This window comes from Leguminivora glycinivorella, chromosome 22, assembly GCF_023078275.1.
Source record: "Leguminivora glycinivorella isolate SPB_JAAS2020 chromosome 22, LegGlyc_1.1, whole genome shotgun sequence".
Taxonomy (NCBI): domain Eukaryota; kingdom Metazoa; phylum Arthropoda; class Insecta; order Lepidoptera; family Tortricidae; genus Leguminivora; species Leguminivora glycinivorella.
In genome coordinates, this window is record NC_062992.1 from 8,969,726 (window position 1) to 8,997,558 (window position 27,833).

At 40.0% G+C, this 27,833-nt stretch overlaps 2 protein-coding genes across 3 annotated transcripts in view; one reads left to right on the forward strand and one right to left on the reverse strand.

Moving 5' to 3' along the window:
- Positions 1 to 27,833, forward strand: part of LOC125237889 (putative vitellogenin receptor) — a 96,563-nt gene that overhangs the window by 26,469 nt on the left and 42,261 nt on the right. The window contains exons 9-21 of the mRNA XM_048145126.1: positions 2,355 to 2,536; positions 5,010 to 5,091; positions 5,874 to 5,993; positions 6,479 to 6,638; positions 7,107 to 7,259; positions 7,715 to 7,864; positions 11,596 to 11,721; positions 13,777 to 13,921; positions 15,514 to 15,629; positions 17,808 to 17,912; positions 19,759 to 19,911; positions 20,579 to 20,920; positions 22,123 to 22,230. Coding sequence (XP_048001083.1) covers positions 2,355 to 2,536; positions 5,010 to 5,091; positions 5,874 to 5,993; positions 6,479 to 6,638; positions 7,107 to 7,259; positions 7,715 to 7,864; positions 11,596 to 11,721; positions 13,777 to 13,921; positions 15,514 to 15,629; positions 17,808 to 17,912; positions 19,759 to 19,911; positions 20,579 to 20,920; positions 22,123 to 22,230 — 1,942 coding nt within the window. The remainder of the gene's footprint in view (positions 1 to 2,354; positions 2,537 to 5,009; positions 5,092 to 5,873; positions 5,994 to 6,478; positions 6,639 to 7,106; positions 7,260 to 7,714; positions 7,865 to 11,595; positions 11,722 to 13,776; positions 13,922 to 15,513; positions 15,630 to 17,807; positions 17,913 to 19,758; positions 19,912 to 20,578; positions 20,921 to 22,122; positions 22,231 to 27,833) is intronic.
- Positions 22,527 to 27,219, reverse strand: LOC125237888. 2 transcript variants are annotated; one of them, XM_048145124.1, is made up of 2 exons: positions 27,027 to 27,219; positions 22,527 to 23,801 (listed from the first exon to the last, which is right to left on the reverse strand). In XM_048145124.1, exons 1-2 carry the CDS (start codon positions 27,030 to 27,032, stop codon positions 22,773 to 22,775), a joined length of 1,035 nt encoding a protein of 344 aa, XP_048001081.1. In that variant the 5' UTR covers positions 27,033 to 27,219; the 3' UTR covers positions 22,527 to 22,772. The 2 variants fall into 2 exon arrangements, with proteins under 2 accessions (XP_048001081.1, XP_048001082.1); XM_048145125.1 differs by lacking the exon at positions 27,027 to 27,219 and adding an exon at positions 25,604 to 25,730.

A 27,833-nucleotide genomic window follows, 5' to 3' on the forward strand; every position in this document is an offset into this window, starting at 1 on the left:
GTCAGAATTCAAATTTGAATAAATCTTTGTCAAGGTCATGCATTTAAGGGTTAAACGGGAAATATATACTTAAAAAGATTCTTCTTGAATTATTCTATCTCTTCTTCAACCTGTCGTTTACCCGGCCTAGCGGCAGGAGGGTCGCCTAGTCTTCGGCATCCTCAGGTGTGAGATTATTCTGTTTCATGTCCGCTGTCATGACATCCAACCAGCGCTAAAATTATTCTATCTACCTATTAACCATATGTGCCCAACAAATATATTTTTAACCGCCTACCAAATCTCAAAGGAAGGGGTTATCAAGTCGTCTGTATGTTTTTTTTTTTTTAATGTTTGTTCCTCGATATCTCCGTCGTTACTAGACCGATTTTGAAAATTTTTTTTTGATTGAATGTATATGCATACAGATTGGTCTCATTTTTCTCAGAACCCAGTTCTGATGATAGGATCCTGGAGAAATCGAGGGAACTCTTGAAATCTGAAAGGCATACATATGGTGATTTTTGTGTTTTTAAAGGAACAGCATGCATTTACGTACGGAACAGTGACATTTGGTGCAGTGGAATTCCTGATGATGTTCAGAATGGAACTCCTCAAATCTGAACGGCACACTTATAGTGACTTTGGTATTTTTATAAGAACAGTATGCACTTACGTCCAGAACAGTGATATTTGGTGCAGTGGAATTGCTGATGATGGTCAGAACGAAACTCCTCAAATCTGAACGGCACACTTATAGTGACTTTGGTATTTTTATATAAGAACAGCATGCACTTACGTCCAGAACAGTGACATTTGGTGCAGTGGAACTGCTGATGAATAGTGAGCCGCCCCTGGTTAGAGTTCCGTTCTGATAATCATTCTCATCTGTAAGTACTTCAGAATCATCCAGATTTCAAAATTGGTTCAGAAATGACGGAGATATCGAATAACAAACATTAAAAAATATACAGACGAATTGATAACATAATCTAACATTTGAAAGTATTTATCACCAGAACCCCAAAGGAAGGCGGTTTTTTTTCATAAAAAATATTTTCCTATTTTTTGAGCTGACAACCTCATTCTCTTACTTATTTCAATTAGTAGTAGCGTGTTTTCAGCAGTGGGTCGAAAACGACCCTATGGGCATATATGGGTTAAACATATTCGCATCAAAATCTTTAGCACAGTTTTAACGATGTAAGCATACATAGGGACGGACAGCGAGACCAAGAAAAGTACCAAAACACGAAAATAAAGTCGCCTTCAATAGAATTTGTGAACAATGTAAACAAACCTTGTAGTCTGAATGTCTTTAATTTCCATTGTAACTCATCTGGTACTGGCTAAAACCATGTGTTATTTAATCAATTCATATCACAATTATCCTGAACCTTTGTAATAATATAACTGTGCTAAAATATTGATATTTTATATTGGTCTGTTTGACAATTTCTATTGACTCTAAGACCAAATTAAATTATTTCATAGGAAATATTTTAATTTGTGTTTTTAGTAGACACACCCATCCGCATCCGCATCCGTGGCGTGGTTTGAGGCATCCGTGGCTATAACGGAGTACGCTGGTTCGAATCCAGCATCGGACACTTGGAGGCCTTGGTCATTTTTTCTTTGTATATGACATTTATTTCAGTTTATAATTTCTATTGACAGCGATTTTAGTGCGGAATGAAGCTAGGAACATACTACGCGGACGTCCGTCGTAAATCGACCGCGACCGCGACCGATCAGTGTGCACGGAACAAAACATCCAGCGAGCCAGATTTCGATCGGACGTCCATGCGCTCAAGGCCACGTCCACGTCCGTCGACCGATAATTTGCATGGTTATGTGTATTTCCATTGTCCAGATTCCCGTCCGCGGTCGATTTACAACGGGCGTCCGCGTAGTATGTTCCTAGCTTGACGGCTGCGAAGTTGGCGGCGCGGTCTTGACGTGTTACGAAAATATTGGCCTAAAATTGCCATAGACCGAGATGCGTGGAAGAAAGAGAGGGAGGCCTTTGCCCAGCAATGGGACAGAACAGGCTAACAAATAAGTTGTCTATGACCCACAGTAACTAACGTAAAATCTTGATAGCCAAATTATGACCACTCCCCGGCTTTCGATAAGTTGCATCTGGAAAGAAAAATGTTTGACTTACCTACGAACCCCCTTATTCATAAACGTACTCTAAAATAAAGCCGATGAAGTTCGATTGTCCTTTTTTATCACGCCAATACGTCGGAAAGGGACAGACGAACTTTATCGGCTTGATAACTTTAGAGTTCGTTTATGAATAAGGGGGTTAATCTATAGCACAAAAGTACACGTACATATTGTAGAGTATATTTCCTTTTCATTTGTTACAGATTCTAGTGAGCCTAGGTCTATACGACGCGGGTGACATAGCAGTGGACTGGTCAGGCAACATCTACTTCACCGATACGTCCCGTGGCGCCATCTATGTTTGCACCGGAGACGGTTCTGTGTGCGCTCGCATCTATACAGAAGCATTGAGACCTAAATTTGTTACACTAGATGTGAAAAAAGGGTAAGAGAACATATAATTTTAATTAGAAATATACCTAAGCTTAGTTTATAGAACAGTATGTACTTTAGCGATACGTCGCGTGGCGCCATCTATGTTTGCATCGCAGATGGCTCTGTTTTTTCTCGTGTACCTACACCGTGTCCAATAAGTCCGAATACTCACATTTTACCTCAGTTCTAAAGATATAGGGATCACAGGCCATCAAATTCTTATTAAAACTGAAGAGTATATTCCTTTTAATAAAATACAAGCACAAAGTTCATGAAATTTCCGAAGTGTCTAAGAAAAACAAAGAGGTAAAGTGCCAACAAAATACTTGCTCGGCACGCAGGTGACGAGTTATTTTTTATAAGCAGAATCTGTATGTGATAAAACAGACGCCACGTGTCCAAAATAAACTATTATGGGTACCGAGGATAGATAACGTTCCGGGCAACTAGAAAAATGTGCCTAGGTTCCAGAGCTCACCATCGGCCCAGGTGTGGGATGCAGTATGTAAGCGAGGTAAACTACCTTCAGTACTTACAGATAAAAGCGTTAAAATCAACGTTTTTTTCTTTAAAACCAAGGTTTTGGAGAAAAAAATGCCTTAAAGTTAAAAAGGATGCTTGGGAATGAGTATCATGTGTCCCAACAAGACGCACCTCCAGCACATTCGGCAAATGGTATTCTAGCGTAGTTTCAGACTAATTTGGCAGTTTTTTATCCGAAACATGAGTGGCCACCCAGGCCTCCAGGTTTAGGCGTATTAGACTACTTTGTATGGTCATACATGCTTTGAAGACTAAATTTTTATAAAATCATAAACCTAGATCATTTCAAAAAGATTATTGAGAGTATTTGGGATGAAATGTGAAGAAAACGGTGCGTGCCGCGTGTGATCCGTTTGAGAAGCGTTTGAGGCTGGTAAACAAGTTAATGCTGGAGTTATTCCAAAACATTTGTTGTGAATGTAGTAAATAAGAGTGCCATTCATAAAATATAATAATAATGTAGTAACTATTTGTTCATTTTGTTTTATTGGCTATTTGTGCTGTATTCAAACTTATTGGACACGGTGTATACAGCTGCGTTGAGACCGAAAGTTAGTTTAGTTAGTTTGACATTTTTTGTATTATTGCTTTATCTTTTGAGAAAACACTGATGGAATAATGTCCTAGCAATGATGACGTCGTCGCAAGAGAGGATGAAACGAAAAAAGGTGCATAAGGTATTCCGTCAAAAATCCCTCCCTACAGACGTATAGGCTACTAGACTCATATCGAATTTGGCAAAATAAATGATTTTCTTCTGTAGTATTTGACATAAAATAAACAATATTTATAGATTTTGCCTATGAACTAAATGTGTATGATGTTGATGACTACGTATAAATTTCTTATTTATTTTGGCCACCGAAAACGCTGTCAGCGATGTAGTGACGTCATCGAATTCGAACCTTACTGCATGTCAAAACAATCACTGACTTATTGTATTGAACTTTATGCCTTCATACATACTTGAAAAAATTTCAGAAAATGTTGTTTTCGAATAGATTGTTTTTCCTTTAGGAGCGATTATTTCCGAAAATATTAATATTATCAAAAAACGATCTTAGTAAACCCTTATTCATATTTAAATACCTATCCAACGATATATCACACGTTGGGGTAGGAATGAAAAAAAAAATCAGCCCCCACTTTACATGTAGGGGGGGGGGGTACCCTAATAAAACATTTTTTTCCATTTTTTATTTTTGCATTTTGTTGGCGTGATTGATATACATATTGGTACCAAATTTAAGCTTTCTAGTGCTAACGGTTACTGAGATTATCCGCGGACGGACGGACGGACGGACGGACGGACGGACAGACAGACATGGCGAAACTATAAGGGTTCCTAGTTGACTACGGAACCCTAAAAAGGGTTAAGTAGCCTATTTTAAATTTCCGATTTTTCGAAGTCGAAGACAAACAAGAAGTGCTGGCACTTCAGAGAGGAAATATTTTGCCAAACTAAAGTAAATAAACAGACTTTCAAGTAAGCGGAGCGCAGAGTCAGGAGGATGATTGGCGACAAGAAGCTAACGGCCAAGCTGACAGTCTTTGGCTCATCGGCGGAAAGTCGCTAGTCTGTCGGTGTTTTACAGGTTGCACTTCGGGGAGTGTGCTCAAGAGCTACATGAGCTTATTCCACCGTCCCCATTCTACCATCGGACTCTTAGACGCACGGCCGGTCTCCATCCTTACTTGGTGGATATTCCACGAATCCGCACGAAGCGCTTTGCTTCTTCTTTTCTTATGCGCACTGCCAAGGAGTGGAATTCCTTGCCGGCGGCTATATTTCCGAGCTCATATAACCCGGCAACCTTCAAATCAAGAGTGAACAGGCATCTTCTGGGCGAGCTCACTCCATCGTAGGCCACGTCTTTGCCTTTGGCTAGTCTGTGGTCAAGAGTAAGCCCATTTATAATTAAAAAAAAAATGTTTTTCAGACAAATGTACTGGGCAGACGTGGCCAGTCTCCAGGGAGGTCACGTGATCATGCGCGCGCGCATGGACGGATCCGACCCCGAGGTTAGTCCTATCATGTATACCTATGCGGGTTTCCATAACCACAGTAAAATAAAGAGTACCTACCTAGTATCGTACAGTATGGCCACTCCTGTTTCCCGCTGAAACTGCCGCCCACCCGCTCTCGGTTACTTCACAGTTACCGCCAGCCACGAACGTGAGCAGTCGACCTGTCTAATCTTACTCATATAAGCACGGTACGCGTTCACCTACACGGGCTTTGACTGTGTGCGTAGGAACGCACCTTTTTGATCGCCATTTTCCGAGGTGTGCAGGTGTGCCATAGGTGTGTCATAAATCATATGGCCCGCACTCTAGTAAAAATGCATTTTTTGTTGAAATCTGGCCCTCTTCCAATTTTTTCAAATTTTAGCCCGCAATGAAAAAAGTTTGCCCACCACTGGTATAGATGGAAAAAACCTTATTCCCGTAGCGTAGCACCAATAATTTCGTTCATTTACCTGTATATTATATTTTATCGGACTTACAATGAGGAGGCGCACTCAAAGGTTATGAGAGATGGCGCCACCTTATTAGTCCATTGCACGGATAAAGAATTTCATACGTGAGAGCGAGAAGATGATATATTTTTCTCTCTCTCACATATAATTGACAGTGACATGCCTAGGCACTTGCACAGACTCCGCCTAGTGGGATAAAATGTCAGTGTGCCTCATTGTACAGTTAAATGTCAAAATATGTGTGTACATTTTTTTTTAAATATGCCCCATGGCTCTAATGTTGTATCTAAAATTTAATTTAAGTATGACAAAACTTATTTTTAGGTTATGACAGCGAGCCTGAATAACTTTGCAAAAGGTCTTGCCCTGGATGCACCCAATCAACGGCTGTATTTCGTCGACAATACTATCATGGTGCTCATGACAGACACAAAACAACTCTATGTAGGTATCCCTATACAAAATTTCATCCCATTTTGGGAAATTCAACCCCTAACATGGTTATTTAGGGGTTGAATTTACCAAAATCGCTTCTTATCTTGTGCACTTAATTAATGCAAATTATAGCTTTCTAGCTTTTGTAGTTTCGACTGCCTGCGTTGACGAATCAGTCAGTTAGTTCTATGAATACGTACTTAGAGATAATAACTATAATAAGGCAATGCACGATTGTCATCTTGGCTAGGTCCCTTGAAGACCTTTAAATACTGATTGTTGCCACATGTAGATCTAGAAATATTTATTCCGATCATGAACTTGCGCTACTTTGTTACGATCTTTCGGTATCATAGGTATTATTTGTTGTTTATGGCAGGTATATTTATAGTGTTTTATTGAATATTTATAAATATAGGTCTCGCTTCCAGTAGACAACCCTCATTACATTATAAATTTTGTAGGTAAACTAACGCTTAACTTTTTTTTTCCAGCCCCTCTTCAAATTGCGAGTCCACCACCCCTACTCGTTGGCCGTGTTCGAGAACACAGTATACTGGAGCGATTGGACCTCCAACACCATACAGACCATAGACAAGATACATCTGGAACAAAAGAAGAGTTATCTCATCAAGCTCCAGGCTCCAGTCTATGGTTAGTATGCACAATATCGCCGATCCACCTACTTCTTGAGTCGTCGAAACCCCGCACGCGGGGCTCCTATTTATGTATTGGACCTCCAAATAAAACTATAGATTAATTTTAGAGGTAAACTCTCTGGGAGCGCGCAATGATTGAGTCTATGGTTAGTATTATGCATATTATCGGCAGACAATCGCTGATCTTCTAATTTTTTAGTCGACAAAACCCCGTACGCGGGGCTCCTATTTCTGTATTGGACCTCCAAAACAAACTATAGATCCGTTGACCGAAGAGGGTCGATCTGGCTACTATTCAAGTCGTCCTAGTATACCTAAGGTTTGGTTATTATCTACTATGTCATACGTGATTATCACAATTGATTCTGTATTTACATAGTGCACATTATATAGAGTTCCTGGCGTTTATGCGCTACTTTGACTCCTAACCATCAGACGGGTCTTAATAATATATTTGTTCTAGGAATGCACATCTTCCACCCAGTGCTGTTACTCGGCCGGGAGTCGAACCCGTGCGCCCACCACACGTGTTCCCACCTCTGTCTACTCACCTCCAACGCTACCTATTCTTGTGGATGCCCTGCCGGCATGAAACTCAACGGAACAGTTTGTTATAGTAATTATTTATTTTTAATTTTATTCCGAGACTAAGGGCCAGCTCAATCACAGTTAACAGTAAACTTCACGCAGCAAAGGAAATTAGCATACATTTAGCGAACGCTAAATTCGATAACGCACGGTTTGGTGTAACCGATCCTAAGTGTAAGGGCCTCGAACACGCTTGTCTAGGGCGTGCGACAAGCATATCAAACAAATGAAGCTCATACAAGTGTTCTCACGTCCTGAGTCTACGTTTCATAGCGTGCACAAGGGCGTAAATGTAACTCTGTAGCAATAACATGTTTTTCACAATTATTTATTTAAGAGTTCTAACGATTCACGCTTACGATTTTTTTAATCGCTCATCTCATCAAGCCGTCGCGTTTTAACTTACTCTACTCTCGTTAGCAATCTTGAAACTTCCGGCATATACTGCACAATGTACTAAAATTAACTATTGTTTTATTCTAGACGAACCCAACTACCGCCCACAATACCTAATCGTTGGCGCCGGCTCGTCCTTCACAAGATTCAGATACGATACTCTTGGCAACCCTGAGGCTCATGCTGCTACCTTCGATATAGGAAGAGTGCAGTCTATGGCGTATGATAATAGACGAGGTAAGAAAATGATCAGAGTAGATTTTGACAGTCACAAGGATCCAATACATACACAACACATATGGTACTCTTGGCATTGGCAACCCTGAAGGTCATGCTACCAACTTCGATATAGGATGGGTGTATAGTCGACGAGGAACGTAACTGATTTAAGTTGGATTGTACCATACACAAGGATCCGATATTATAATCTTGGTAAGCCTGAGGCTACGACCGTAGGCGAGGTAAGGAAATTATCAGAGCAGATTTTGATATTCACAAGGATCTAATACATACGACACTCTTGGCAGCCCTGAGGCTCATGCTGCAGTCGATGGCGTATGGCAATAGACGATGTAAGGAATTGATCTTAGATTTTGATATTCATAAAGATCTAATACATATGTATGATACTCTTGGCAACCCTAAGGCTCATGCTGTCAACTTCGATATAGGAAGAGTGCAGTCTATGGCGTATGACAGTAGACGAGGTAAGAAACTGATTACACTGATTACATTAAATTAGGCACTGATCCCACCAAAAGCGAGTGATCTAATATGAGCTATCGGCTATAAAAATATACGACTAAAAGGTAATCGCTCCCGTGTAAATAAAAGAAACGCGATGATAGCGCAGGCAAGTTATAGTTATGAAGTACAAATCTCTCTCTCTTATTTACACGGGGGCGACTATATTTTATTATTTATTTCTTTATTTCTTTCAAATCTTATTATTTATTATTATTATTTACTAAGCAGGCAGGCAGTTAAAGAACTGATATAGCCTGTATCCAATGATCATTGTGACAGTAATCATAGCCGAGTTGTAGATGTGATGTGCTTGTCTACTCTATTTTTAAACTGATTCACATTTTGTGCTGAGACCACGTCCTCTGGGAGCTTGTTCCAAGATCTCACTACTCGATTGCTCAAAAAGTGTTTATAAGGGTTACTGTGAGATCTATCACTCTCTAGTTTTAACAGGTGACCTCTCAAACGAGTGTTGTTATTACGCTTGTTGTTATTCTCTTGAAATTCCTTGAGGTCGTAATGTCCAGTTAGTATTTTGAATGTCTCTATTAAATCCCCACGTTCTCTGCGGTCTTTTAGAGTAGTGAGCTTTAGTTTTGTTCGTTTCTATTCTTTTGGTGGGATCAGTGCCTTCTTCTTCAACCTCGCGTTTTCCCGGCCTAGCGCCAGGGTCCGCTTTCCTGCTCAGCCCTCTCCACTTTGCCCGGTCTTCGGCATCCTAAGGTGAGAGATTGTATCAGTGCCTTATGGTACAGTAAAGAATAGTTCATTATTTAGTAGAAATAAAAGAAGTTCCTTGCCCTCTATATTTCCGAGCTCATATACTTAACCCGGCAACCTTCAAATCAAGGGATGCTTCAACAGGCATCTTCTGGGCGAGCTCACTCCACTGTAGACCACGTCTTTGCCTTAGGATAGTCTGTGAGGCAAGCTCATTCATAATAAAAAAAATTAGAAAATATCATATATGTAAAACAGATCATCCTACCGGCTGCGCCATAAAGTTTCATAAAAAAAACCGGCCAAGTGCGAGTCGGGCTCGCGCACAAAGGGTTCCGTAGCAGCAAATATAATAAACTTATTATGTGTGTACAATACTGTAGTATATTTTTTGATCTATCTTATAAGGTTCAGCCATCGTTTTCAGTGTAAGCACAATAACTTAACCAAAATTACAGTTAAATCAACCTATCTCAAAAACTATAAGAGATACTTTGATCAAACCAAAAATCGTTGAAAGAGTTAATTAGCATGCATCACCTCTATTTTTTTTAGAATTTTATACCCCGTAGTTATAAAAATAGAGGGGGGGGACATACTTTTTACGACTTTGAGAGCTGATATCTCAAAAACCGTTCACTTTAAGAAAAATGTTTTTTAGAAAACTTTATATCATTTTAAAAGACCTTTCCATTGATACCCCACACGGGTATGTACATCGAAAAAAAAATTTTCATCCCTCAGTTACATGTATGGGGGGCCCCACCCCCAATTCTTTTTTTTACTATTTAGTGTCATAATTTTGTAGCGGTTCATACAACACATATTCCCATCAAATTTCATCACTGTAGTACTTATAGTTTCCGAGTAAATCGGCTGTGACAGACGGACAGACGGACAGACGGACAGACGGACAGACGGACATGACGAAACTATAAGGGTTCCGTTTTTGCCATTTTGGCTACGGAACCCTAAAAAAACACTTTAGTAAACTTGTATAAGGTACAGAGGGGCTAATCCCGACTGGGGGGTAATTGTAACTGATCCATTTTTCCGTTATTACATTATTGACACATCTCGGACACTGGCGATCAAATATAATATGTAAAATAGATCATCCTACCGGCTGCGCCATATAGTTTCATAATGAAAACACTAGTAAACTTGTATAAGCTTCAGAGGGGCTAATCCCGACTGGGGGGCAATTGTAACTGATCCATTTTTTCCATTATTACACTTTGAGTTCCACATGCATCCACTGAACACATTTATAGCCAGTGGTCACTCTAATATTGCAAACATTGTAAAACATGGAAAAAATGGATCAGTTGCATTTGTCCCCCAGTCGAAATAATCCCGCTGTACTTTATCAATATATTTTAATGTAAAGAAAGTTATCCATGCTAATATTATAAATGGAAAAGTGTGTGTATGTTTGTTTGTCCGTCTTTCACGGCAAAACGAAGCGACGTATTGACGTGATTTTTAGGGTTCCGTAGTCAACTAGGAACCCTTATAGTTTCGCCATGTCTGTCTGTCCGTCCGTCCGTTCGTCCGTCCGTCCGTCCGCGGATAATCTCAGTAACCGTTAGCACTAGAAAGCTGAAATTTGGTACCAATATGTATATCAATCACGCCGACAAAGTGCAAAAATAAAAAATGGAAAAAAATGTTTTATTAGGGTACCCCCCCTACATGTAAAGTGGGGGCTGATGTTTTTTTTTCATTCCAACCCCAACGTGTGATATATTGTTGGATAGGTATTTAAAAATGAATAAGGGTTTACTAAGATCGTTTTTTGATAATATTAATATTTTCGGAAATAATCGCTCCTAAAGGAAAAAAAGTGCGTCCCCCCCCCTCTAACTTTTGAACCATATGTTTAAAAAATATGAAAAAAATCACAAAAGTAGAACTTTATAAAGACTTTCTAGGAAAATTGTTTTGAACTTGATAGGTTCAGTAGTTTTTGAGAAAAATACGGAAAACTACGGAACCCTACACTGAGCGTGGCCCGACACGCTCTTGGCCGGTTTTTTAAATACTCGTAGGCTACTTTTTGTCTCTATCTAACGCGAGCGAAGCCACGGGCATAGGCTAGTTAATAATATTTAAGATTATTTATACACATCTATACTAATATTGTACCTCTAAATGGGAAAGTGTGTGTGTCTGTTTGTTTGTCCGTCCTTCACGGCCAAACGGAGCGACGAATTGTCGTGATTTTATAAGTGGAGATAGTTGAAGGGATGGAAAGTGACATAGGCTACTTTTTGCCTCTTTCTAACGCGAGTGAAGCTTATAAGCTAGTTAATAATATACACATTATACAATACAATACAAATACTCTTTATTGCACACCTCAATACAGGGAATAACATAGTAAGTATAAACAACAACTTAAGAGGTAAAACAAGAGGCGGTCTTATCGCTAAAGACCGATCTCTTCCAGGCAGCCTAGAAAGTGGATATTATAATTTTACCGGTTATTTTGTTCACAGACATCCTGTACATATACGATGGCATGCGCAAGTGTATAGTGAAGATAGAAATGGCGGACTTCACACTCGGCGTCACACACGTGTTCGCTTTCAGCGGGCTTGAGAACGTTGTTGACATGGATTACGGTAAGTACATTAAGGATCATCTTTTAGATGTAAAATATTGCTTGTTAAATACAACTCAATTAAAATTTTGAAAAAAACCCCGAGCTAGTGGACCGATTTTCATGAAACATGACTAAGAACACTCCCGACTAACTCAGCTTTCAAACAAAAAGAAACTAAATCTAAATCAGTTCATCCGTTCGGGAGCTACGATGCCACAGACAGACACACAGACAGACAAACAGACATAGACACGTCAAACTTATAACACCCCGTCGTTTCTGCGTCGAGGGTTAAAAACATAATTTAACTAACCTAACCACAAAATTGACATTTTGGAAAAACCCCCGATCGCGACATAGTGGACCGATTTTTATGAAACATGGCTAAGAATACTCCCGACTAACTCAGCTTTCAAACAAAAAAAAACTAAATCTAAATCAGTTCATCCGTTCGGGAGCTACGATGCCACAGACAGACACACACAGACAGACAAACAGACATAGACACGTCAAACTTATAACACCCCGTCGTTTCTGCGTCGAGGGTGAAAAATACGGGAAACTACGAAACCCTACACTGAGCATGACCCGACACGCTCTCACTTTTTTTTTTAACCCCCGACGCAAAAACGACGGGGTGTTATAAGTTTTACGCGTGTTTGTCTGTCCGTCCGTCTGTCTGTCTTGCTGATGAGTGATGACGCGTATATGTTGTGTCAATTTTCCTGTTCATTTGGGAGCACTGCGCCCAATGGTCTTTGCTCTGAACAAACAGGTAGATTATAAGAAGAGACACCCGTGTTGAGGCAGTCAGCTTGACGCCATACAACTCCGTATGTCTCTCACAATTTTACCAACCTCTAAATAGGGCACTTTTTTCAAAGTTGTCCCCCCCACTTTTTTTTTGGATTTGGATTTTTTTAATATCTGGTTTCCACTCAGAATCGCGAGCTCTTTGAATCCTAATAGGAGAAAAAAGTGTTCCAAGGTTTCTTTCGCACTCTTTGAAAAAAAAATGGCCAAAATAGTTCTTTACTAATAGTTATTTGTTATACAAGGCTGTATTTTAACGCCGAGTGTTGAATTGAAAAACGAGCAAGTGAAAGGATTCTATAGTTGAACCACGAGCGAAGCGAGTGGTTCGAAAATAGAATCCTGAACTTGCGAGTTTTTTAACACACGAGAAGTAAAATACATTTGCACCCGAGTGTAACACAAAACTTTTCCCCTCACTATAGCGAGGAAACTACAACGCAAAAAATGCGTTTATCACTGCTTCCAGTAGTTCCACAGGTGGTAAATCATCTGTATTACTAGATTCACCTACTTCAATTTTAAAGCAGTTAATTTGACTTTATTCAAGGTCAAATTACTTTACCCACTATTATTTTATTATTTCCTTTATTTATCTTTTTTCTTATGCTATTATTATTATTATTATTTGGAGCCTGTCGTGTCCCACTGCTGGGCAAAGGCCTCCCCCCCAATTTTTCCACTTCTCTCTATTCAAAGCCGTGTCTGGCCATTCCTTCAAAAAGGAGTCCAGTTCGTTCCGCCATCGCTGTCGGGGTCTGCCAGATCCCCGATTCGAGTTTTCGGGCTCCCACTCCGTGTGGATCCCACCCACTAGTAGATAAAATGCGTTTTTACACGCTGGTATTAAAGGACAAAACACGTGTTTCTGAGCTAGTGCGGGGAAAAATAATAAATCCTTTATTATTCCCTTAAATTTATTACATAAATACTTCTTTTAAAATTAATTACAAATTATAGGGACCCCTTTTGTGGCGTATTTCTTTACTATTCTATTCTTATTCTATTATTATATTATTCTTATATTTCTCTATGATCTATATTTATGAATTTTAAAATCCCAGCGGGCCGTTAGCTTGATATGTGTTAAAATGTCAAATACTAGCGCCATCTAGCCGAGCGTTCCCCAAAGGTGTTATGCCATCTATGCCACCATACCTTTTTCTCTAGGGCTTTGAGGTACGTTTTTTTCTTAGCCTTTATCCGTCTATACGGACCTTAGGTGATACAGTCAAAAACATACGAAATCAATTGTTTCCAGATCACGTGACCGACAATCTGTACGTGCTGGATTCTGGCCGGCGGTTCCTGGAAGTGTTTTCCCTGAAGGACGGCAAGAGGGCGTTACTCCACCGCTTCCCTGATCAAGAGATACCTGTCAGCTTCTGTATTCTACAGCATTTCGGGTAAGATCGTCGTGGTAGGATAAATAAATTAAAATCATTTATCGTCTTCGGTTACCGCGATAGTTACTCATGAAATATGACTATATAATGCGTATAATGAATTTACAATTCATCCCGATGTTTCGAACACTTTATATCATTCTTGGTCAGCGGGTGACTGAGGAAAAATCACCCGTTGACCACGAATGCTGTAAAGTGTTCGAAACGCCGGGATGAATTGTAAATTCATTTTACGCGATATAATCCGTTTCTTAAGTCATTTAATTCAGACTCAAGGTCTATAAATGTTTAGTAGAACATTAAAAAAAAAACTAATGGTAGCTTTGGAAGACACGTACCTAATTCTAAAATAAAAGCTAAGATAATTCACAACTAAACCTACACAGCGGCAGTGTGTAGTATTTGCCAGCAGCGGTTGAGCATGGGGCCATCATTGCACTCCATAAATGAGCTCAAGATGCTATTGGGGCAGCCGCGCAGGCGATGCATTAATGTCCTTGATTCAGTCATTGGTGGGAAACGCCTGTGGCTTTAGGAGATAGGCTCTTAACCCTCTTTCACAACGTGAAGAGCCGGCAGGTGAGAGCCTCACGTGCTCTCCCTGGGGATGCCGCGCAGGAGACGCATTAATGTCCTTTGTTCCATCATTTGGTGAGAAACACCGGTGTGGGTTTAGCAGAAAGGCTCCTTCTCCCTCTTTCAGAATGTGAAGAGCCGGGACGTGGCATAAACAGGACAGGGGTACTTTGTAACAGCATTCCCACACCGGAAAAAAAGAAAGGTTTGGCAGGGCAGCCATGTGATGTGGAGTGGGTGTTTCTTGAAATTTTTAAAAGCAGGCAGGCAATCATGGTCGCGCGATAAATGATAAAACATGTGGCCGTCCTTATCGCACTTACTAATAGTGCGATAGAGACGGCCTGATATTTTATCGTCTATCGCGCGACCATGCTACCCGTGCAGGACAGAAAGAGAGTGTTGTATCTGAAGGACGGCAAGCGAGCATTACTCCGCCGCTTCCTTAGGGCCCATTTTTCTCTCGATATTCGACTAACTGTCAAATCGTATGGGTTGCCATGACAACACACTAATATTATTATCTTTGGAGGAATGGACCCTAAATCAGGAGATACTTGTCAGTTTCTATATATTCTGCAGCATTTGGGGTACGATTTTGATATGAAAGTTTTAATAAGAGCCAGGGGGCGTTGTGCTAGAATATTCTTGGTCTCCTCATTGCTAACTACTGAAACCTACACTTAGCACGCTGCATTTTTTTTCATCACATACATACATATAATCACGGATCAGAGATCACGGATTTCCATTTACTACGATCCTGACAAACCACTTTCGCTTCACACACTTTCATAACGTTTCTCATACAGTGCTCGTCGGTTTCGAGTACTTCTGATCTGGCCTTTTTGCAATATTTTTCCGATTTGAACAAGAAAAGTTCACCTAGGTCTTCCACTTGTACTGAAAAATAAGTACTATTCACCTGTACCTGCGGCTGTCGCGAATTATAAAACTCGTCACCAATATTCCCCTTACCTCCCTTTTTATTAATTTATTTTTAATGATTGTTACAGGAGACTTCTCGTAGCTGTAGTGGAGAGTGAGCAGAATAATGAACTACATATTGACAGCATTGGCTTAGACGGTGACGAGAGAGAACACCAACACGTGTTATTGAACAATTTGAAAGGTATAATTATTTTTATTTTTGAAGTGAAAAGCTAGGAACATACTACGCGGACGTCCGTCGTAAATCGACCGCGACCGCGACCGATCAGTGTGCAGTGTGCACGGTCACAAAACATCCAGCGAGCCAGATTTCGATCAGACGTCCATGCGCTCAAGGCCACGTCCACGTCCTTCGACCGATAGTTTGCACGGTTAAGTGTATATTCATTGTCCAGATCCCCGTCCGCGGTCGATTTACGACGGACGTCCGCGTAGTATGTTCCTAGCTTAAGGCACGCCACAGACAGTCTTAAAAATTCATAACCTTAAAAAGGATTCGTATGCAACCTGTCAGTTCAAACTGACAGAATTTTCAGATTGAACTGACAGGTTGCATGCAAATCTTTTTTAAGATTATGAATTTTTAAGACTGTCTGTGCCGTGCCTAAGCGACTTCCAAATGACTAGACAGCGTTTTGACGTTTAACACTCAATGTGGCCAACTCGAATTTTGAAAAACAACATTACGAAAGTTTCACTTCTTCCGCGAGGAGGAACTCCTCTAACTATTTTTTTTCTATTTGTCTAATGTTATTAAGTTTTCATAGTTGGTTAATTTTTAACTTTAGTATTCATATGAATGCGATATGCTAAACTAAAATTAATTTGTCTTGTCACGAGCCACCGCACTCAAGTATATCAACGCGCTACTATTTAAAGAAGATTTAAATATTATAGACGCGTTTATGTCTTGACTTGACATGGATTTATGGCTCGAAAGTGACACTTAACGCTTAAGCTTAAACAAGGCATTCTTTGTGGCGCCATCTACGTGTGGTGTAGTGTGTGGGTGTTCTTAGGCGATCGCATTTTAATGTATGGGATGGTATTATCTTCTTATATTTAATCTATTGATCCATTGAAATCGTATCAATTAAGGGGTGTCGCCTTGCATCAAATGAGGTAGTTCTAATTTGTATTATATGTTATTAGAGATGAAATAGTAATGTCAAATCCAAGTTTTCCACCTCGAAAGCCCATGGGGTCATAATTAAATTCATGAAAATCCGTAAAATTTTATGACTTTTTCTGACTTTTGTTAAATTTTACCACCAAAAACTTTTTGAACGGCAAAAGTGGCTATGAACAATTTGATGTCTACTAAATTATCGTTATTATGAATATAATTTTGTCTTGGTAAGCCATATATTTACTAAGATACAGCCATTCAAAGTTTTGCACAATTTCGACAAAAGGGAAAAGTAGTTGGAGCTGTTCGGAGGTGTATAATCTTTTTTAATCCATACTGAAGATGAATTCTTACGGAGTCCACAAGGCTTCATTTCTCAACCGAAGCTGGAACCACCAACAACTCAGGTTCTGCTTAAAATGAACAATTCTCTGTACTTACAAAGAAGGTTGTACCAGCAGTTCTGGTTGCGAGAAAGTAAGTGTCAACAGCTCAGCTGTTTGCACCTACTGCAGTGGACAATTTTGCGGTAATGTACCAGGTCTGGTGTTTACCAATGTTGGTAAACTACTCGTTGATGATCCACCATCAGATGATGATTTTGACCTTCCTGATCAGTTGACAGAGACATACTACCTCGGTAAGCTTTCTCCTAAAGGAGTGCTGTGGATTCGAAGGTCCAGTCTAGTTCATTTATCGTTAACTACCTTATTTCACTAACTAACCCTACTTCATATTGCGAACCCTTGAGAAGCCGAATCTTCGAAACTATTTGGCGTACCAAGACCAAATTAGTCTCATTTAATTACAAATTGTGTCTACTTTAAATTGTGTATAGTGACTTTTGCCGTACCGTGGGTACTTTGTTGAAAAAAATCACAAATGCTGAAATTTTTTAAGGTTTTCGTGTATTTAATAATGACCCCATTGGCTTTCGAGGTGGAAAACTTAGATGCCGCATCACTATTGCATATACAACAATATGAAACACCAATTAGAACTACCTCATTTGATGCAAGGCTGAATGTACGATTTCAATGGATCATATGGTATGATAGTACAATGGGATAAGACAGCAGGAAGAAACTTTGTTTTGAACTATATCCTCCTGGATCCTGGTTTGAACTTTTACAAAAATAAAATAAAGTTCTAAATTCAAAAGCACAAAAATTTGGCAGGGATCCAGAAGGCTGTTGTGATACTACTACTACTCGTAAAATGTTTGTTTAGGACCCCGCGTGAGACTTCGCAGTCTGCATGACTCCGACATGGTGGCTATATCAGACGAGGGCAGCAACACCATCGAGTTCCTCCATCTACGGACGTTGCCTAGAGGTACGTGTTTGAGATGTTCGACATATCACTTCCATTCTAGCTAAGGCTGGTTTTAGTATCACGCGGACCGACCGCGCGGAGCAATCCGCACCGGACTAATATGTATTAAGTTCAGTGAGCGTTTTAGATTTAGAGTGGCGCGGACGGGTCCGCGCGGACGGCAACATCAACTTCATACAAATCGATCGTGCAGATCGCTCCGCGCGGACGGTCCGCGTGACACTAAAGCCAGCCTAAAGACGGTCAATCAAATCTTGTCAAAAAATGGCGCGAAGTTCAATTTTTTGAGACAATAAACATTATTTAGCCCTATAATTTAAATCAATTTTTATGTGTTATGGCTCGTCGATGAATCCACCAACGTCAAGGTTTAGGAAGACGATTGGCTGCTGAGCCCTACATTCATATTTGCCGCCTTTTCTTATACTCCGTGTATTCTTTATTTTCCGTTAAATTCGACACGTCGTTAGTAAACAACCCTATCGATCCTTTTCTCGGGTGTAAAGAGGTAGAGATGTACAATTTTCCTGTTCATTTGGGAGCACTGTACCCTATGGTCTTTGCTCTGAACAAACAGGTAAATCATGAGGAGAAACACCCGTATTGTGGCGATCACCCTTGATGCCGTACAACTCCGTATGTCTCTCACAACTTTACCAATCTCTAATTTGAACTAAATGGTTATTATACCACAATACAAAATTTAAATAAAAAAAAAACCTTCATAGGGGACCGATCTCCATCAAACATGGCTAAAACCCTCCCGACTAATTCAGCTTTCAAAGAAAAAAAAACTAAATCTAAATCGGTTCATCCGTTCGTTGTCGTTTTTGCGTCGGGGGTTAAAATTGTAGTACCTACATTGTGTATTAAGGGTGGAAAGTGAAGGATTCTACCATCGGACTCTTAGACGCACGGCCGGTCTCCATCCTTACTTGGTGGATATTCCACGAATCCGCACGAAGCGCTTTGCTTCTTCTTTTCTTATGCGCACTGCCAAGGAGTGGAATTCCTTGTCGGCGGCTATATTTCCGAGCTCATATAACCCGGCAACCTTCAAATCAAGAGTGAACAGGCATCTTCTGGGCGAGCTCACTCCATCGTAGGCCACGTCTTTGCCTTTGGCTAGTCTGTGGTCAAGAGTAAGCCCATTTATAATAAAAAAAAAAAGATTACGCATGAGAGGCTGTTTGAAGCCCGACTATTATATGAAGGCGGAGGGCTTTAATGACTCGAGTTTGTAATCCTTCAGCCGCCCGTGATATACATAAAAGGTTTTTCATCACACTTGCGAAGTAATAACCAAATTTTAGACTAAATTTATTGAAATACCTACGCTGACATTCCGAACATTCGTCCGCCATCTTGTAATTTTTGACAGGTCGTGGAAGCCCCCACCCAGGTATTCACTTTACCGCCCTAGGGCGGTAAAATAGCTCATTACAACACAGTGTGATGAAAAAACCTTTACCATCATGTTTTCTCGGAGACGTTCGTATTCGTATTTGTCATTTAACTTCAATCAACCTCATTATTTTTTGAACAGTCTGTCAGAAATAGAATGACATGTTAGTGCAGTTCGTACGTGTTTTATACATAACTAGCTTTTTCCCGCGGCTTCTCCCGCATCCCAATCTAATCTTGTTGTCCCATACAAACTTTCAACCCCCATTTCACCCCCTTAGGAGGTGAATTTTGCAAAATCTTTTCTTAGTGCTCCTTTACATCTTACAAGGAACCTGCATGTCAAATTTGGAATCTCTAGAACCAGCGGTTTCGGCTGTTGATATGTCAGTCAGTCAGTCAGTCAGTTTCTTCTTTTATATATTTAGAATAATTTCCTCAGATTTCAAACAAGATCTCAGAAAACGCATTCCGACACCCGCAAGCAGCTTGGCCGTGACTATGCCTTACATCTTCTGGTCTGATGGGAGGACTTCTCGAGTGTTCTGGGACGAGTATATGTTGGCAACGACTACGCCGAGGCGCGTCGAGCTGTGTACGTATTAAACCTAATTAATAAATACATATTGGGACACAATACAATAATCTTTATTGAACACCTCACATAGTTTACAAGTAATGCACAAAAAACACAAAAACAATTATTTAGTAATAACAGATAAACTTCAGCTGAATCGGATCTTAGGTTAGTCAAGAGGCGAATTCTAATAACTTGAAGAAGTTGAAGATATGTCTCCTGTATGCGTAGCCAAATGCACAAACGCTCATGAAACGCTCTCGATAATATCTCTTTCGTAGCTATCTATCTCTATCGCTCTTGCGTATTGGCGTGACAGAGGCAGACTACATTTCGGCGGCGTTTCGCGTCGCAGAAATGCCATTCGGCTACGCCCCCCGATTGTGTGCGCGGTTATTGCTTGAAAACTACAAATTTCTGTCTGATTTATTGCCCAACTTTATAAGAGGAATAAGTAACGAAAATCTTCTATCCGATTTTTTCTTGCATTTTGTAACCTATTAGATACCTATCGATGTAGAAATGTCCTTAGATCAGTCAAGTTTCTTCAAAAGAGTTTTTGTAGGGGACATCTTTTTAACAATAATACCAATTTATCGGAATAGAATTTCACTTACCTACGATTTCATACTTTTGATTATATTTAACTAAGTTTTTCGTAACCATCTTTATTTTCTCTTTCCAGCAATATTCCCGAACGCAAGTCACCTTCACCTCCAAGCGACATTTACTCCCGGCTCCACCCCTCCCGTTCCCCACCCTTGCACCAACAACCCTTGCTCCCACATCTGCGTCCAAACCCCCACCCTCCCCATCTTAGGCACCTTCCCCGCCATCGAAAAACCGACCTCTTACAAGTGCCTTTGCCCCCCTGGATTGCTAGTTGAAGGGGGTAATTGTACCAAGCTGGCAGAGTGTAAAGGGGATGAGGCGTATTGTTACAAGAGCAACGAGTGTATACCGGTGATTAAGAGGTGCGATGGGGAAAGGGATTGCAAGGATGGGGAGGATGAGGAAGATTGTTCACGTGAGTAACTTACCTACAATGAGTTTTGTGAAGAACTTAAAACTACAAACCATAGTTGCTGTAGATTACGCAACCACCATGGCAAGAAGTCTGCCGAGCAACCGCCGGATCTTGAGATTTTTCTACCATAACTCCTTTTAAAGTCACTCTAGACTCTTGAGGCATTGTATACGCCAAGGGTACTCGGCTTGTTTGTCAATTCTTCAGTCACTATAGTTTGTATCTTTAGCTATTTAAATAACTAACTAACTAGTATGGCTCTGTGATCTAAAGAGGATCTTGTCCTCCAAAACGAGAGCACGCCACTTATCCCGATCCTGCGCAGCTTCCTGCAAATTATCTGTTTGTAGCTGACACAGATCCGCATTGTCACCCCGGCGGTATCTGGGCCGACCCGCCGGGCGCCACCAATTGGTCTTCCTAGATTTCCCTCTTAGCAGCCCGATCCGAGCCCGTTATTAGTAGGTGGCCGAACCAGCGAAGTCTGTGGGATTTGGTTACGCCGATGATGTTATTAATATAAATCTAAACAAAATCTACCCTGAAAACGCTGGTTTTTGCCAGTTGAGGGTAAATGATAACATTCCACGACCAGATACGAAGGTTAAAGACAGGTCGCTCAGTGGCAGATCCATTTGTATTTGGTTGGTTAACTGACAAATGTTGTAACTACCCGAAAATGTAGGTACTTACAAATCGATTTCGATGACGGCGACCTCGGCAATCACGGGATTTTCCTTTCATGAGCTCTTATGTGGATGGTCAGGCCAAACTTGCTCTTAAACACTCTTTTACATTCATGACAGTAAAGTTGACCATCCGTATTGTACGTGTTCACGTAGGAGGGCTTAGGCCTTTTCTTGCGCAGTTGACGTTTCGCGTCGCTAGCCGGTCCTCCTCAAACGACTTGATAGACTTGAAGACATCAGATCGCCAAGATGACCGTTTTGCCGCAAGCTCCTCCCAACGTGCAGGATCGATGGCACAAGCGTTAAAAAACATACAGAATATACAAGTTAGGTCAATCAGATATATGTCTTTAAATTACGCTGTATTTAGGAAACCTAACAATATTACATATGACAAGCGACAGTATTGTAGGTTTAGTAGGCCCACGAAGTTAGCCAAGTAGCCAACATTGCCAACTGTGTGATTTTGCTTAAATGCTCGTAGCAACGCTTGACGACATTTGATTTTTTCAGCGAGTACTCCTGGCCCGAGGAAATGTCTCCCCAATCAGATTGAATGTAACGGCGGTTGCATTGCATACGATGAGATTTGTCCGCAAGAATCCACGGCAACTTTTACGCGTAAGTTCTATAATATATGATTATAGCATTTATATTAACAATAATTAATGATCAAACGAACTTACCTGTACGTGAAGTTCGATCATAATTATATGAGTAGCTTCATTCGACGCGATTTGTTTACATGTTGTAGCTGGGCTCCACGTCACAGCCTTGCACGGATATTTAAAGTAGGGAGGTTTAAAAATCCCCTACTGGCAACACTCCTCAGTTCCCCGATCCATACCGTGTACCCCGATATTCATATTCGTTAAAAGCTTTTTTTTTTTTTTTTTTTGTATGGGATGGGAATTTATTGGGAGGGTTATTAATAATCGCGTCGAATGAAGCTACTCATATAATTATGATCGAACTTCACGTACAGGTAAGTTCGTTTGATCATTAATTATATTTCCTAGCTTCATTCTTAGCGATTTGTTTACATGTTGTAGATGTTGAGAGAAATAATATTAATACAAAAAAGAAAAAATATTTCAACATTTTATTTCGAAACGAAAAAATAAACTAGGTATCTTATTTATATTTAGCATTATTAAACAATTTTAATTAGTGTGTGAAGTACAAGACAGAACTGCTTGAGCAAATTGATTTTTGTGGTCGACTGCAATTTCCCTATTATAGAATCTAGCAAACACGGAGGAGGACGGAGTCCAACCCGCCGTTTTTCGAATCACATCTAAGCTTATGCCGAGCGAGTTGGCTCTGGATGTAGCCGCGTGCCGGGTGCTGTGTGCACCGAATATGGTGGTATCTAAACAACTCTGTTTTAGTGTGTCCTTAATCCAATGGCTTAGTCGCTGGGATGATAATTTCGAGTGAGGTCTTCTGTAACTAATGAATAAATTGTCATGATCACCTGACCGCAGAGACCTGGTTTTGTTAATGTAAGAAATCAAACATCTCGCTGGACATATATTTGGATTTTGATCAAAAAATGGCAATTTTAATAAAGGTTGTGTTGAATTTAAGCGGGATGTTTTTATTAGATCTGGTATCCTAATTAAGACCTCTGTATTATCTATAATACTAACATTATTTAATTTAATCAAGGTCAAAGTTTGCACTCTATGTGCGGTTACAAGTGCCAATAATGTTGACAACTTTTTTGATAAATTTTCTAAATCAAGTGAATCATTCGGCCCTTTATTTGATAAATAACGAAGAACAATACCAGGGTCCCAAGTTAAATCATATTTAGGGGCAGTCGGTCTTAGACGAAATACACCTTTCATGAATCTTTTAATTCGCTCGTCTTCTAGATATGCCGGACCTAACAACAAAGAAATCGCAGACTTATGCGAATTTATTGTACCATATTGAGCACCATTTTCATAAATAAATGCTAAAAAATTTATAACATCGGTAACAGACGGCTTCAAATAATTTATACAATGATTATTAGAGTAAATTAACCAACTCTTTAAACAACTGTCATATTGCTTGTAAGTATTTTCTGAAAGGGATGACATTATAATTTCTATGGACGTATCGTTCAATAATTTCTGTGATAACGATTTCCGGACAATTTCACGGCAACCAATGTAAGCGTCTTGTTCAAGTTGTGGGACAATCTGAAAGGAGATTTTAACAAGTTAGGATTTGGTTCAAAATGTATGAAACTCGACGTGGCAATTTTTCTCAAAATTGGAAACCAGGGCTGAGTAGGCCAATATGGCACAACCAAAATTCCTACGGCTTTATCTAATATAATTTTCTGTAAGGTTTTTAATATGATGGAAAAAGGTGGAAATGCGTAGAAGAAGGTATTATTCCACGTGATTGTAAATGCGTCTACTGCCCAGGCGTCTGGGTCGTTCTTCCACGACACATACCGGCGGCACTTAGCGTTGCTTCGGCTAGCGAACAAATCTATTGTAGGATAGCCGTAGGTATTTACAATCACTTGAAAAGCATCATCACATAACTCCCATTCTGTATCAGTAAATTTTTTGCGCGAAAGATGGTCTGCCTCTATATTTTCATGAGTATTTATATAAGACGCAAATAATATTATTTTTCTGTCTTCACACCATTGCCAGATGTCGCGACATATGCTATTTAAATGTGGGTATTGAATACTGCCCATACGATTAATACAAGAAATGGCAGTAACATTATCAATCCTTAGTAACAATTCACAATTTGACACGTGTTTTGCAAATGTCTTTAAACCTAAAAAGGCAGCTATTAATTCTAGGCTATTAATATGCATGTCTTTTTCATTATCTTTCCAAAAACCGTAAACTTCCTGACTATTACAAAATGTTCCAAATCCGCTTAAAGAAGCGTCTGAAAAGATCTCCAATTTAAATTTGTTAAATCTAAAGGGACTGTTGGACCCTACATTGTCAATCCACCAATTAAAATCATCTTTAAATTTACTAGGCAACGAGATTACTTGATCGTAATTTGAGTTTTCTAAAAGGCAAAGATATTTATGTCTTTCAAATTGTTTAGTGTACAGCCATCCATATTGGACGGCTGGGCAGGCGGATGTCAGGAGTCCGATAAACGCGGCAAAGTCGCGTAACTTGCATTTTGTAAGTAATTTAAACTTAATTGATTGTTCTAGTATTTTAGCTTTCTTATTCTCTGGGAGACTAAGTGTCATGTTCACTGAATCAAATATAAATCCTAAGAATTTGCATTGCTGTTTTGGTGCCAAACAGCTTTTCTCAACATTAATTATGAACCCGAGATTTTCAAGCATATTTTTAGTAAAAGTTACATTCTCCTGACATTCTAAGTAAGTTCTACCAAAGCAAAGTATATCGTCTAGATAGATAACTGACATGTAACCATTCGATCTCAAGTTTTCTATAACAGGTTTAAGCAGTTTAGTGAAAACATATGGCGCAGTACATAAACCAAAAGGAAGTACATTAAATTTATATAACTTATTGTTATATTTAAACCGAAGAAACCGTTGGTGATGTTCATGTACAGGGATTAAAAAATATGCGTCTTTCAAATCAATAGATGCCATAAAACAATTTTTGGTTATTAGTTTTGACGCTGTCCTATAATCCTCCATTTTAAAATGTTGAGGTTTTATAAATTTATTTAAACATTTTAAATTTAAAATAAACCTTTTGTCGCCATTTGGTTTTGGAACAAGAAATATGCTTGATAAAAATTCGTTATCTACGTGATCACATTCTGAGATAGCCTGCATTTTTAACAATGACCCTATTGCTTTAGAATATTCAGTATGCTCAGTATCTGATTTCGGATAAACACTTGGAGCATCAGGACGAAAAGGTGTACAAGTGAATGGAATTTTATATCCTTGTAACCATGATAAAACTGTCTGATCGTCCGTGATTTGCTCCCACTGTGCCAAGTAATATCGAAGCCGGCCGGCGTACGCTACCTCTGCGTCTATCGTCTCCTGCTCCTCCAGGCCGGGCGCTCCGCGGTCCCCCGTCGTTGAGAGCCGTGGCCGTGGCGTGGCTCGCTGCGCTGCGACTGGCGACTCCTCCCGCTGTACGAGTAGTCGGCTTTCGGCCTTATTTTCCGAGGCGTCGTCTTCCAGTTTAAACGATTATTGCCATTGTAACGATCCGTTTTCACGAAGTTATTTATGTGAAATTTGTTGGAACGAAAATTTTTTGCTTGTTTCAGGTCGGCTCCGGACTGTTTTATTGTTTTTGCAGATTTTAATTTCTCGGATACATTATCTCCAAACAAAAACTTGTTGCGCTTGGTTTCGCTAAGTACATCTTTCATATCAGGGTTAATCGCTGAAATGACGAATCCGCGCCTCGTCTTAGTATCCGAACAGTGGCTATCACACAGGAGCCTGCAAGCGTCGCTAATCGGTTTCAAGATCTTGGTGTGTTGTTCTTTAGCAATTATTAACTCGGCCGCTTGATTAAGAGCGGCAATCGCTATGGCGATCTGATTTTGTTTCATCATAATGGCGTTGTCTCGTTTTACCAGATTTTCCGCTAACGCCGTTCTCACTTCCGGATTCAGCAATGGCGCAACTAATAAATCACAATTTTCAGGAATAAGATAGGATTCAGTTAATTTATCTTTAGTCTCTTTGACTAACCCTTTATCTAGAATCTCTTGCCATCTCGATGCTAAATCTTTATGTGTCGGTTTCCCCATTTTTATTTCTGATTTCGGTGCGTCGCCTAACACTTCTAGAATCTCATCATCGAGATCTGTAGAGTCTTGTGTGTTCACAGGATCAGAAGTCGAAGGCGCATTAGTGACAGTTGGCGGCGCGGGCGCGGGCGCGGGTGGCGGCGGCGGCGATGGCGGTCGAGGCGCGGGAGTGGGCACGGGCGCGGGCGCGGGCGCCGGGCCCCGCGCGACGCGCGGCGGGGATGCGAAGGCACATAAATCACCTCGATCGAGGTTTTCTGACACATCGCTATCTGATCCTAAAACAATTAGTCTGTCTTAATACGCGTTATGCGACATCAGTTCTGTATGTATTTTGTGAAAGAGATAGCCCTGATGGCGTCTCGCATCACACATACAAAGTAGGGATTAATCATTTAAAATATATGACAGAGATAGCCCTGTTGGCGTCTCGCATCATAATTGGACATTTTTGCGTGAAAGAGATGGCCCAGTTGGCGTCTCGCATCACGAGTGAACACTAGCAATTTCAATATGTGCAGGCTTCTGTAGCTTACGAGCTACTTACACACTTAACATCATTACAAATTACTTTATACGATATGTATAATATAAAAAATAAAATATCACCATTATGAGGGTATCATAACATATAAAAAGAAAAAAAATATTTTTTGAGGGTAGGTTATTGACAAACTCACCTTCATTTTCGTGATCAGAATGAATCATGATTCTTTGTCGCTTGGAATTTCGTAGTAATTGTAATTCCAGTAATTTAATCTTCCTCCTGATGTCGTCATTTTCTTCACACATTTTTCGTTTCGACATGGTTGATAACAACCAGCTAACAGTTTTTAAAATAAAATCGTGTGACGTGCGAAGGCTATGAGCACGGAAGCACAGAATGAATATCGGGGTACACGGTATGGATCGGGGAACTGAGGAGTGTTGCCAGTAGGGGATTTTTAAACCTCCCTACTTTAAATATCCGTGCAAGGCTGTGACGTGGAGCCCAGCTACAACATGTAAACAAATCGCTAAGAATGAAGCTAGGAAATATAATAACAATAGGTACTGCTTTTCTACATTGTGAATATTGAGACAAGGAAGGGTCCTACACTAGTCCCTTTTCTAATAGTAAATAACTTTGACATAATTATGTGAAATGCTGAAAATTATATTATGAAACAGGAGCCAGATTCTGTATTAAAATGTTGATATATCGACTCAATATTATATTATGAACAATAATTACAACAATAAATTTGCTATGACAATGAGGAGGCACACTGACATTTTATCCCGCCAGACGGCGCCTGTGCAAGTGTCTAGGCATGTCACTGTCATTCATGTGTGTGAGAGAGAAAAATATCTTCTTCTCGCTCTCACTTATGAAATTCTTTATCTGTGCAATGGACTAGTGAGGTGGCGCCATCTGTCATAACCTTTGAGTGTGCCTCCTCATTAGATTAGATTAAGATTAATATAATGAACTATTCATAAGAGCT